Source organism: Colletotrichum destructivum, chromosome 9 (genome assembly GCF_034447905.1).
Source record: "Colletotrichum destructivum chromosome 9, complete sequence".
Classification (NCBI taxonomy): Eukaryota; Fungi; Ascomycota; class Sordariomycetes; order Glomerellales; family Glomerellaceae; genus Colletotrichum; species Colletotrichum destructivum.
The window spans coordinates 1,106,167-1,119,084 of NC_085904.1; the positions used below are offsets into that span (position 1 = coordinate 1,106,167).

A 12,918-nucleotide genomic window follows, 5' to 3' on the forward strand; every position below is an offset into this window, starting at 1 on the left:
GGGTATGGTATGGTCCCATCTTACACGCTGTCTGCCATCCCAACTCTAACCTGGTTTTAGTCTGATTGTTAAGCTAAAAACTGTACCTTAAAAGCTCATCAGCCAGTAGCAACAGACTCTTTGTGCTCTCAAGCGAGTATGGACGGATACACGGCCCCGGAAGTACCAAGTCACATGTATGGCTAAGATGCTAGTATCCGTCCATCAGGGGAAGCGTGCCGTACCGCTTGAAGAATCCTCGCTTTGTTGATTGACGTATGGGTAGTCAGCCGTGTTATGGGGGTTCCAGCGGGGGAGGGAGTGAGTGGTGCGCTCGCTTCTTTTTCAGGCGGATCCGGACAGCGAAAACTTGCGCTTCCAGCAGATCCTGGAACGTGGGACCCAAATTGTCGAATTTATTGCACTAGGCCCCCCCTGCTTCTGGCCGACCACCGACTCATATGGGTTGGTCAGCCGTCAGGCTTCCCGGAGAGACGGACTTTTTACGCCGACCATGGAGAGGGAGAGTGTAGAGTAGAGTACGGATAGAGTAGAGTAGAGTAGAGTAGCGTAGCGTAGGAACGGTTGGCCAAAACTCTACTCTACTCTTCCTCTTCCTCCACCTTTGCCTCCTCCGCCTTTCCTCCTCCTCCTTGATTTCGCTCCCCTGTATTCTGAACTCTGTAATGCTCGACCAGCAACGTTGAGAGACGAGAAGGAAGTCAAGCTGCACTAAACCCAATGCAATACCTTGTGGTGGGCCCTTCTTTGAAACCAAGGACCTATAAGTATGCATCAAATCACAATTATTCTGACCCATATGGGGGGCACTTTCATTTAGAGTTTTCTCGTGTCATGTCATGACATTCATCGTCGACAAGTGATGAGTGATGGCCACAGGAACATCAACCCATGAGGATTGCCGCACAAGTCACCCAACTGGCGAATACTGGCTTCATTGACTTGACTACCAGCTACATGCTACATGTAAGTCGAGTCCCAAGTTGAAATGGTGGTCAACCGTCTAGCCCTCATAAACCCACCCATTCACCACGCCCTTCAGCTTCTTGACAATGGCGTCGTAGGCCGGCTTGGGGTTGTAGTTTTCGTCGAACAAGAGCGGCTTCTTCTCGCTCTTCCACGATTGCTAAAAGAATCCGAGAATGTCAGCCACAGAAAACACCCAGGGTGGAAAAAAAGAAGAAGAAGAAAAAAAAACCCCTCCTCATCACCACCAAAAAGTGTACCGAAGAAACGAAAAGGGGGGGGGGGGGGGGGGGGGGGGGATGTTCGTTCGCCATCTCTCCGTCTTACCCTATCGCTCACGCCCCAGACGGTGATGCCGCGGCACTTGGGAACGTTGAGGCACGCGCCCACGACGGTCGCGTACTCGGCCGGCGGCGCCGTGTCGATGTCGAGCTCGGTGATGAGGATCTCGGACACCCGCGAGGCCGCGAGCGCGTGGAGCGCCGCCTCGACGTTGCTCGACATGTTGGGCACGAGGTGGGACTGAGAGCCTGTGTTTTCCGAGTGATGTCAATATTGTTCAATTCTCTTCCACACACACACACACACACACACACACACACACACACACACATGTGCACGCAAACACAGGTTTGACGTACCGATCCCGTCGATGGGAATGCCCTGCCCGATCCACTGGTCCACCTTGTTGACGAGCGCGGGGAGCTTGCCCCAGTCCTTGTTGTCCAGGTTGTAGTCGTTGATGTACAGCTTCGCGGCCGGGTCGGCGGCCCGGGCGGCGCGGAAGGCGATGCCGACGTACGACTCGCCCAGGACGTTGAAGAAGGTGTTGTTCCGAAGCGTGCCGCTGTCGTTGAAGATCTCGTTCACGACGTCCTATTTTTCCGTCACACGTGTCGCCGCTCGGTCAGTGTGTGTTTCCTTGCCCTTTGGTTTTGCATCATCATCAAAGGGGGGGGGGGGGGGTGGATGCCCGCCGGCGCCCGGGGTGAAAGAGATAACAACACCACTCACCCAAGACCTGATCTTCCCCTTGTACCGCCCGACGACGGTCTGGACGTGCCTCTCGATGACCTTGGTGAGGACCTTCTTGTCACTAATGTCCGACACCCACGTCGGTAGCGCCGTGTGCCACAGCAGCGTGTGGCCGTGGACCGACTTGTCGTTCGTCTGGGCCCAGTCGACGAGGTAGTCGGCGTTGCCCCAGGTGAAGTTGCCCGGCGCGGGCTCGGTGGCGTCCCACTTCATCGAGTACTCGGGCGTCACCTGGCCGAAGTTGGCCAGCTGGATGGCCTCCGTCCTGCCCTGCTGCATGATGCCGTTGTCGCCCGAGGCGCCGAAGTAGAGCTTGCCCCTCTTCTTGAAGAGCGCGTCGATGCTGTCGGAGGCCTGGCGCTCGGCGAGCCTGACCGGGATCGGATGGCGATGGGAGAGGGAGTGAGAGTGGGATGAGTGAGGGGAGTGCGCGGCGGGCGCGACGCCCAGCGGCGTGGCGAGGGCGGCCAACGGCGCCGCGGCGAGGGCGAGAGAGAACTTCATGATCCAAGGAGAGACTGAGAAGATGTACGAATTATATATAAAAAAGAACCTAAGAATAAAAGGAGCGACGACAAGTAATGAGCGTGGGTGGTGAGTGAGTGAGTGAATGAGTGTGTACGTTGCCCGTGAAGGTGGTAGAGCGGAACGAAACTACTGCCCGGCACGTTTTCGAGGTGCTTCTCGACTTTTGAAGGGCGTGCCATGAGATAAAAAAGCAAAAAAAAAAAACAAGAAAAAGAAAGCTTGGGTTCGTCGGGGACATATCCCACCTATGCCGCAAAGTCCTCAACTCAAATATAGTGATCATGATTGCTACCGTGGTCGATCGACAGGGGACGGGCTTCGATGTTGCGCCGAGCAAAGATGTGGTGGCTGCCCAACGACTAAGCAGTACATATATCACCGACTTGTCTAGTCAAAGAGGGGGCTAAATTCGCCTTGGACATGCCAAAATACAACAATAATTTTTTAAAAAAAACTCACCGACGCTGCTCACCCCCCAGACTATCCGTTGCCGTGAAGAACTGGGGAAGACCCGGGGATTTCGAGATATCGGCCATGCATCGACGCAGTTTTGCATTGCCGGGGACCTGACGCCGGGGCCCGACGGAGTTTGATGGCGCAGAGTTAATCTCCGGCATCATGAACTATGATATGGCAAACACACCTTGGCATCATCATATCATGTACCATCCATAGCATGGCTAACGCCATGGCGACAAGCTGACAGCGGCAGATGGCATCTGCGGAGACAAATGTCGAAGGCGGGAGGGTGTCTGAGACCCTAGAAGGGCAAGTAGATCGGCGTCGTTTTTCTTTCTTTTTCTTTTCTTTCTTATTTCTTCTTCTTCTTCTCCTGCTTCTGCTTCTTCTTCTTCTTCTTCTTCTTTTCTTTTTTCAGGAACGGACCAGAAATCCAGCAAGGTCCGCGGATATTTGCAAGCCCTCTCTCTGCATCATCTGCACCCATGTACGTACGTCCTGCTAGCTATGCATCGAGGATGCACGGGCAATGCCGCACTTTGCGACGAACGTCATAGTTCTCGCAGATGTCTCAAACGAAACGTCTCACCGAGTCGGCGGCAAAATCGACGGCATCTGCGCAGCCCGCGAGATAAACTACTCATGGTTCACCTCATCGTCAACCGTCGACCGGGGATCTCCACCGTGCAAACCCATCCTGGGCTCGCATGATCTCAAAGAACTTTAAAAGGTCAAAGAGCAAGATGATTGCAAACAGCAAGGAGATTTACAAATAGGACCCCTTACGCTGCGACTGGCGCTAAACAGGTTGAGACTGGTGAAGACTGTGTAACCTTGGGCTGTTGGGATGCAGCCTGTGGAAGGCGTTCAGGTCGCATTTACAATACTATCAAACAAATGGCGCGGGTTTCGATTTCCTGAAAGATAAGTGGGTAAGAGAATGACAAGTGCGATGACGACGATTCATTTTCCGGGCGGAGTTTGGTGTAAAGAGAGAGAGAGAGAGAGAGAGAGAGAGAGAGAGCCTTTCTCTATGGTCTCTTCATCAAAATTGCGGGCGCCCCGAACATGCGAAAGCGAGTTATGGGGGGGCCCGTTGAGCAGGGTTAGCCTAGACACGAAGACTCAGTCGAAGGAACTACTGATAAATACGTGTTCCCCCGCCGGACAAGGACATGTCAGTGTCGCGGTCTTTTTCCCTTTGGGTTTGATGTTCATGTTCATGTTCATGTCCCGTCAGACATAACCATGACTGATAACACAGCACAGTTAAGGAACTCTTCTCCAGTGGCTCTTGTTCAGGGTGGATTGAGGAATGCAGGGCGGTGGGGGCAGTCTCCATCATTCCCACCGCTGTGTTGTGTCATGGGGAGACTCCCCCTTTCTCGTTCGTCCGCGGCGCAGCGTGGGGCTATTTCTCCAATTCCTCAAAAGACTGAGTGAGACCCTGAAGAATGCGTTGGTGTGGTTGCCGGCCGCCCTTGGGCCATCTCTCTTTCAGTCAAGAAAACAAACATGACGACCACAGTCTCACTTAGTAAGCGATATTGCTTGCTACACGGCTCGCACACGAATCAGGACAGGAGGGGAAACGAGCCAGGCTGGCAGGGAGAATATGTATGTGCATACATTCGTACATACATCGTACATCCGACGCATGGACGCGATACAATGCAAGGATGGCATCCCTTCACATCCCAGCGATCGGTAACACCACTAGAAGTGCAGCCATCCACCTCCCCGTAGTCCCCGTAGGCAACTCCGATACTCTGGTATATAACATACAAAAAACAGAATAAAGAGTAATCTATCTGTAAAGAATAAAGAACATATGCCGGGACACGTGATCCCGGAGAAACATGCCTGCACGTCTCGGCCGCCCTGACCGGCGCTCTCCGGCCTCCCGGTTCCCGGCCCCCCAAAACCCCGGTCAGGGGCAGATGGACGAAGCTCCGAAACAAATTAATAGTGGCAATCACGGCCCATGCATCAATGCGAATCCCCGGGCCAATCTTGTTTACCTCACGTGATCCCCACCGGCGGGCGATTTCGCCTCTGCCCGCCTTGAGATCTCCATGTCCCTCCTCCGCTTTTGAAAACGACCACCAGAAAGAAAGGGACAAAAAAAAAAGGGGGCGGGCGAAGACCGTCCGATCAAAACCCAAACAGATTGGACAGCAAAACATGTCGAGCAAACGGAACAGCGGCGACTGGACCGTCGTGTCGACGATGACGACGCCGGCCGCCTCGCGACGGCCCGCCTCCGTGAGGGAGAAGCTGTCCGGCTTCGTCCGCCGCGGCCGCGGGCTGGCGAAGAAGACCACCATGTCGGTCCTCGGCGAGTCACGGCATGAGCGGCCATCGCTCGACGAGAGCCTGCACCCAAAGGTCCTCCCGCGGGTCCAGGTCCAGGACTTTGGGACGTCGAGCCTCGACATCGACCTGCTGTCGCTCGAGGCCTTCCGCGATGTCCAGCAGCCCGAGAAGAAGAAGGAGGCGGAGGAGCAGCAGAAGAAGCCTCAGCGGACGACCTCGTCGTCGACGACGCCCATCGCCGACATGTTCGCCAGGAAGGCCGCGACGACGACGAACACCACCACCACCACCACCATCGCGCCTTCAGCGCCGGCGGTCGTCGATCAGCTGCCGCCTTCACTTGACACGTCTTCACCGTCACGCTACTCACCACCCGTAAGGAAACCCGCCAGGGCCCCCACCCAGGAACGTCGCCCTGGCCCTGCTGCTCCCGCCTCCGCTGCCGCTTCCGCTGCCGGTGCCGGTGCCGCTCATCATCACACTGCACACGCGGCACACTCATCAACTTCAAGCCCTGCCGTCACCGTGACCATCATCAGCTCATCCAGTCATGTTCAAACACACAACCCGAGGCCCTGGCCACCCCTAGCAACCTCGCGTACAGTAGCGCCCACTCGCGTTCAACCCGTACCCGCCGCCGAGGACTCAAAACCGCCTGCCAGGGTGCAGCTGCGTGAGCCACGACGCGCCGCGTTCACTCCAGCGGCACCCACCGGCGCCCCCGTCACCGCCACGCCAGGACCCTTTCTCGCCAGGCCCCGCCAACATGCCGGTGCCTTTGCCGTTGCCGAGCAACAACGGCTCACGCCGCACCAACACCACGAACGCCAAAGCGCGGAGAAGAAGCGCCACTCAACGCCCACGGCGATGCTCTCCTTGTCGTCGACGTCGGCGTCCTCCTCGACGGCGGCGACTCCGGCGGGGCCGAACCCGTCGCCCGCGGAGATCCCCCGGACGGACCGGAGACGGTCCTGGCAACCGGCGCCGACATTAGCGCCGTCGGCTGCTGCTGCTGCTGCTCATATGCCGAGACCGTCCGCGCCGCCGTCCGCCTCGGCGCCGTGGCGCGGGATCCCCAATCGACAGACGTCGGTACGCCTCGGCGCGGACCGCCTCGCCTGGATCCGGGAGCTCGAGGCCGGCAAAAGGAACCGGTCTTCCGTCAACGGCGACCTCCCCGTGCTCAAGACGATGCAGGGCAGCGTGGCCGACAAGCTGGCCAGGTTCGAGAGCAGACAGCAGGAGCAGCAGCAGCAGCAGCAGCAGCTCCAGAAACCGCCGCTTCAGGGCCTCCCCCTCACGCGGTCCAACTCGACCCGGAGCCGTCCGTCGTCCATCGCCGACACCTTCTCCTCGTACGGGGGCGGCGGCGGCGGCGGGGCCACGACCCGCTCGTCGCTCGACAGCCACCGCGCCTCGTCCGTCTTCTCGCACTACGACGACTCGTTCCGCGAGAAGCTGGAGCTCATCACGGGCAAGGCCGGCCGCGAGGCCGACGAGGACAAGAAGGAGGAGGAGAAGCCCCCTCTGACGCGCGTCACCTCGACCTTTGTGTCGGTGGAGAGGAGGAGGAAGCAGGCCTGCGTCGACAAGGCACAGCCGGTTTGAAAATCTTTGTGTGCGTGTGTGTGTGTGTGTGATTACAGGGCCGACGGGGAAATGAGGTTTTGATTCTTGTTTCGTTCACCCTTTTTCTTCTTTCACTGAGACATATTCTTTTGGCATAGCGGAGGCGTATATGGAGGGTCGAGCTCTCACTCTACTCCGCATGATTTTCAACCACCCCTTCCAGCGGCAGTGCTGATATCTCGCCCTCAGCGCCGGGGGAGGGGGGTTCTTGTTAAGAGAGTCTGACGAGGCTCGCAGTTTTTGTTCTAGTATCTTTTTTAGTCTTGCATAGTTTCTTCTTCTTGAATGATTACGATGAGACGTCTCTAACGATGAAACTGATTTTGCACTGGACCTACTTCTTGAATCCGTTGGGTATGTAGTGCCATCAAAGTTGACGCGTGTCTGCCATGCCGTCCGTCACCTTTGGCAAAAGAGCGCATGGTAAATGTCGGGGGGGTCGAGTGCTTCTGGATGCAGTGCAGGCTGATAGAGGCCATGTTTACACCATCCTTGAAAATGGATGGATCGTCTCTTCTCAGGTGACTAGAGAGTGGACCAGAAATGAGAGAATGGATGCATTTACTGCTTGAGGCCCATCGCGCGACTTGATCCTCTTACTCGAAACTGCATCTCTGACAGCTTGATCGAGCTGCCTGCTTCTGCTCGACTGGCAATGTGTTTGGTATGTATCAAAACTGTTCTACGGACACGGTTTTGGCTATCAGTTAACCCATGTTGGTTCACTGATAACGGTCATTATTAATCGCCTTCGTTGCTTAACGCCAGGCCCACTACCTGTCGGACTCATGTGTAAACGGTCCCTTCTGATGATGGAATCTCCGAGTGGCACACGCCATGGAAGCGATGGTCCGATGATTCACACATCAAGTTATAGAATTCTTGTCAAGACACAACGGACTGCTAAACGGAGTACTGATCCGCCGAAAACAAAAAATAGATCAGATAACCAAGACAAGACCCGGTTGTAAAAGAAGATTTACGTAGATAGGACCCTCTCTCTGCACTTGAGAAACCAGTCTTACTAGGAGCTGATGTCGGATGACTCTACTGCTGTTTCTGACAATAAGCACATGTTACACTTAGACATATATGATGGACCGCCCAAGACCATGTTTGCTGCTGATCTAGCACCTGAAACCTTATAGATTTTCTTAACAGAAAGTGGATCGCAACGTTCCTTGTGATACTGGAAGTGGTGCTGGCACTCTGGAAACGCATCCCCCCAGCCTCGAGGCGACGGTCATAACTGATTCAACCCTCTCTGAACGTTCCCCACCATATTGAAGACACCTAAAGGCTTTATTTCTGTATATCGAGATTCCACCTAAGCATGTAGTGCGTGAGCGCCGTAGGACGCTTTGACGCGTGTTGCTGTTCGCCGGACGTCTTTGAGATATCCAAAATCGGACACTTCGAGAACCCCTGCAGCCACTTGGTTTACACCGCTACTAGGGCCTACCTGTGATGCGTTGTAATGACAGGATGGCCCCGGTTGTGGGCTATAACTCAGTACACATATTGGTGCACATTGCTCTTGTTCCTCATTTCAGAAAGACGACCTTGCCCTTAACTGGTAAAAGGATCTGATCCAGTTTGGTGCTCCTTATAAGCGACATCTCTTGTATGCAGGGGATGGATGTACGTACACTGAAAACAGGCAATGGTGGCTTTGGAAATATTGTTCCAGAGGATTCACTGGCTCCTTCATCGCTCACACGGCTCCTCAGAGTGTCTGTTGTCATTTCTGAGAGGTTGTCTGGAGGACAAGAACAGTACGAAGCTTGACCAACGTTTGCTTGATTAGGAATTAGACGAAAAGCTGCGTGAAGAAGCTCGGTGGTTTCTACAGTTCCATCCCAGCAAACGATTGCGCGGCAAGGAAGCGGCCGCTCGCATCTGTGGTTGAGACCTTTGCAGCTCTTGCAGCCTCTTCCATCTTGATTCTTGCGCGCCGGCTATTCACAGCCCAAATCGAACCGATTCCAGGCCCTCATCTGCCCGGGAGACTCAATCTCGCATGCAACACCATCAAACCTTGTCGGACAACACAAGCTTTGAAGCCCATATTGAGCCTCCTCACTAGTGCGACTTCTAAGCGCCCGTCTTCTCCTCCAATCCCAGGGAGCATCCAAGCCTCGTCGCCAACAGGGCCGAATGACGAACAACCGAACGAACGGATGCTCAGGGGGTCGGGAGGGCAGCGCTCACTCATCACGCCCCGCCCGCTGAGCCTGGCCTCCGCGGCAAGAATAATCAAGCTCTTCGGATCGTAGCCCGGCCTCTCTCTCTCTCTGTGTGTGTGTAACTGAAACGGAGCCTCACTTTCCATAGTTTCACCACGGACCACGGCCGACAAGGGCAGCCCCGAGGAGCGAGAGAAGCCCAACGAACGCAAAAGCAGGGGGGGGGGGGGGGGGGGGGGGGGGGGGGGGGGAGGGGGAGGGGGTGAGAAACAAACCGACGCGCAACTTGTTCCTTTTGAGTTGGGAGATTTCCTCGGGCCTGGTATCTTACCAAGATCGCAAGGTTACGAATGTACATCGTAGACAACCCCCTAGCACACTGTAGATCAGTGGACTTGGCTCGAGCAAGAGGCGCGATTGGAGCTGAACACGGGATGCATCCGAAGAGGGAGACGAAGAAAGACGAAGAAGAAAAGGAATCATGGCGCCAGGAAATACACGGGGTGGCCTGGCCCGATTAGCGCCGCGTGAGATTGCGTACTACAGCCAGTATATTCGGTTTGAGAAAAAAAAGTATGTACAAGAGAAGAAAAGCGTCGGGCCACGCAATGCAACGAAAAGCGTTTTCTGCTGGTTCCGGCTCTTCAACTTTCGCCGAAGATTCCACCGTCGCTGTTCTCTCCTCTTCCCCCCCCCCCCCCCCCCCCCCCCCCCCTGCTCCCTCTCCTCTTTTTTTTTTTTTTTTTTTTTGTGTGTCTTTCTTTTTCTCTTTCTTTCTTTTTCTTTTACAAGAAAGCAGAATCAAAGTACCCGGCGCTGGCGTAGTCGCCGCCCAGGATGCTCGAGATGGAGACGGCGGAGTCGAGCTTCTTGGAGAAGCTGGCGCGGGTGCCCTGGGACCCGATGCCCGTGTTCTTGTACTCGCCAAAGAGGACGTTGCTGGTGCGGGGGTCGTCGTTGTTCCAGATCTTCCAGCCGGCCGAGTTGATGACGCCCGTCATGCTCGTGCTCTGGAACGTGACCTGCGCGTACTCCCTCCACGGGCGGCCGAGGTAAAAGGCGCCGTCGGTGACCTTGTTGCCGTCCGCAGCGGCGACGGTGCAGCCGTTGAAGACGTAGTACGACTTGTCGGACGCGGACTGGCGGCCGTTGGCTGTACAAGAACAGTTAGTCTCGTGTTTTAGATGACGGGTGGACTGAAGGGGGGAGAAAGGTTGTTTAAGTTATTTCGGAGGACTCTTACCCGTTATGTACCCAACAGAATTGGCGACGACGCGCAGGTCGCACTTCTCGAACCAGCTCATGGCCTTCTGGCCAAAGATGAAGTCGGTGGCGCCCTGGATCAGGCACTTGGAGTAGAACTGGTTGCCTTGCTGGCTGAGGACGGTGTCCTGGAAGCCGGTGAACTGGCTGGCGTAGTACCCGCTGTCGGCGTAGGCGCTGAGGGCGACGGCCTGGCTGCCCTTGCCGTACGCGTTGGCGACGTTGACGTTGTAGAGCTTGAAGTTCTTGGCCTTGACGCGTAGCGTGGCGCTCTCGTCGTTGTTGAGGCCGTCGGCCTGGCTCTTCTTGGCCGTGATGGTGACCTTGTTGCCGGCGTAGCCGCTCGTGTCGGCCGTGTAGCCGTAGATGGTCAGCTGCGCCGTCCGCGCGGGCACGAGGACCTGCTCGCTGTAGGTGCCCTGGTCGATGAAGATGCACTGCGCCTTGGAGTCCGACGTCGAGAGCGCGTCGACGGCCTTCTGGATCGTGCCGTACTGGCCGCTGCCGGGCGACTTCTTGACGGTGAGGCACCCGGACGGCGCCGAGGTGCGGCCGGCTGCCAGCGCCGCCGTGACAAAGGTGAGCGAGGCAAGAAAGGACTTCATTGTGTTTTAATGGTATACAAGTATTCGCGGAAAGAGAAAAAAGAATGTGATGTCGGTTCGTCCCAAGTCTGGTCGTGAAGGAGGATCATCCGGACTGGTTCCATCTCGGGCGACTTGGCTCTCTTTTATGTACTTCACATACAAGTAAGGGGGGGGGAAGGGGCCGGGAGGGGGATGTTCCCACAAGGCCCGTCGACTATTGAGGGGTTGAGTCCGAGGGTCGCGAGAGAGTGAAAGAGAGAGAGAGAGAAAGAGAGAGAGCTTTCGTCCGAGATGCTTTCTGGCGTCTTCCTGGTGACGCCCGAAATCCTCGTGCAGTCCGGCCATGATTGGTGGAGACGGGCACCGGCAGTCAGGAAGCACTTCATCAATCAAACCCGATTGGAACAGCTAATCCCGAGCTCCTGAACCTAAGACGTGGGATAGAGTGCAGGCTGGGATGCACCCCAGCCCGGGAATCAGAGCTTGTCAAGGGGGGGGGGCGTGTGTGGTTGGCAACGCGGTAACTGGTCTTGCAAGACAGACAAGCTGCCCGCATCCTGTTGGCGGATTAAATCCGCCCACAACAACCCCTCGTTCAACACATCGCGGAGGCTGAATATGATTGTATGTCCATACAGAGCCCAGAGTTCTACCGTATGGTGGGGTTGGAAGGGGTTGCGGGGAGCACCCTAACTCTCCCCCCCCCCGGCACTCCGTACGTACATTAATACACTTATTAAGAAACGCAGGGCCAACGCTCCTTGGTATTGTTTCTAGAACAGTGCACTTCATCAGAGCGTAGGGGATCGGCGAGTCAGACAGGGGCTTCGCAGGAGAGGCGGCAACTACAAGTCCATCGCAGGGTAGCATTCTCATAACCCGGTAAGGGGGGTTAAGGGGGATGTGTGGATCATCCGAAGGGAGGTCAACGAAACATCTTGTCTTTGGTTGCAATAAACTCTTTACCAAGAAAACTTGGCACTGAGGTTACGAGCCCAAAATCTCCGTCGGCAACGCTTTCTTCTTCTTCCGCCGACCTGATATCGTGGTACTTCATTCGCTTTTTTGCCGCCACCCATCATCACCTCTAGGCCTTGGCACACGCCGAAAGGTCTGCAGGGCTGACGACCGAGATGGTTTGACAACCCGACGGAGAAGGTCTTGAAGTTGTACTAAACCAACAACGCCTGACAGCACAAAGGAGCATATTCCTCCCGGTTCTTTCAAGTGCCGTGTGTGCCCTCGTCGATCTCTTGGTCACACTTCCAGATGCAGCCCAGAGCGCTTATGTGTGCCAAGTTCGTTGGCGGCCCAGTCCCTCCGCGGCTTCTTCCACCAATCACGAGAATTGAGAGCCCAGCCTCTTCAAGCTCACGTGGCTGAAGAGAGTAGGATTGATATAGACGAAGGAAGAGATCTTCATCTGGCCTGACCATTTCCACCTATTGCTCACTCTGTTGGACTTTTGCTGAGGCAAGAAATGGTGCCTCCCGGCCTCCTCCTGGTGGTGGCTTCGTCAAGATCAATAATTGCGGCGCATAGCACATGCCCACCATCAACTTACTTTATGTTGCAATGCACAATGCCCAGTCCACACCACACACCAAGAGACTGACTGCAATTCCAATCTACACAATAGGTGGAGTCCCGAGTTGTCGTGTCATTTCAAAAATTTCAAGCATTTCTACTTAGTACAGGGTGAGTAGACTCTCGCTCTGCAGATACGGGCAAATCGCAAGCAGGCCCAGGGGTGGCGGCTGTTTCGGCCTCTGCACCTGCAGAGCCGGGATAGCCGGCAACGTTCACACCAGGCGACAATCAAATTTACACTTGATATCCTGGGCTGGACGCACGGCAATGAACTTAAGTAGGTTCTCTTATGTTCTCTCATGGGTACTAAAACATAGACATGTCCCAATGGCCGCCGTCGGTGCGAAGCCATAAGCTGC

General features: G+C 55.6%; 3 protein-coding genes across 3 annotated transcripts; 1 reads left to right on the forward strand and 2 right to left on the reverse strand.

Annotated features, from left to right (window-relative positions):
• Positions 1-827: 827 nt before the first annotated feature.
• CDEST_13458 (Putative glycoside hydrolase family 10 domain, glycoside hydrolase superfamily) lies at positions 828-2,698 on the reverse strand. Its single transcript, XM_062929614.1, has 4 exons — positions 1,981-2,698; positions 1,608-1,842; positions 1,294-1,496; positions 828-1,126 (listed from the first exon to the last, which is right to left on the reverse strand). The coding sequence occupies exons 1-4, from the start codon at positions 2,503-2,505 to the stop codon at positions 1,004-1,006; spliced, it is 1,086 nt and encodes a 361-aa protein (XP_062785665.1). The 5' UTR covers positions 2,506-2,698; the 3' UTR covers positions 828-1,003.
• Positions 2,699-5,172: 2,474 nt separating this feature from the next.
• On the forward strand, positions 5,173-6,912 carry CDEST_13459 (uncharacterized protein; the record flags this gene model as incomplete). The annotated part of the gene is made up of 1 exon (XM_062929615.1): positions 5,173-6,912. One exon carries the CDS (start codon positions 5,173-5,175, stop codon positions 6,910-6,912), a length of 1,740 nt encoding a protein of 579 aa, XP_062785666.1.
• Positions 6,913-9,522: 2,610 nt separating this feature from the next.
• CDEST_13460 (Putative pectinesterase, catalytic, pectin lyase/virulence factor, pectinesterase, Asp active) lies at positions 9,523-11,116 on the reverse strand. Its single transcript, XM_062929616.1, has 2 exons — positions 10,363-11,116; positions 9,523-10,272 (listed from the first exon to the last, which is right to left on the reverse strand). Exons 1-2 carry the CDS (start codon positions 10,985-10,987, stop codon positions 9,905-9,907), a joined length of 993 nt encoding a protein of 330 aa, XP_062785667.1. The 5' UTR covers positions 10,988-11,116; the 3' UTR covers positions 9,523-9,904.
• Positions 11,117-12,918: the final 1,802 nt, after the last annotated feature.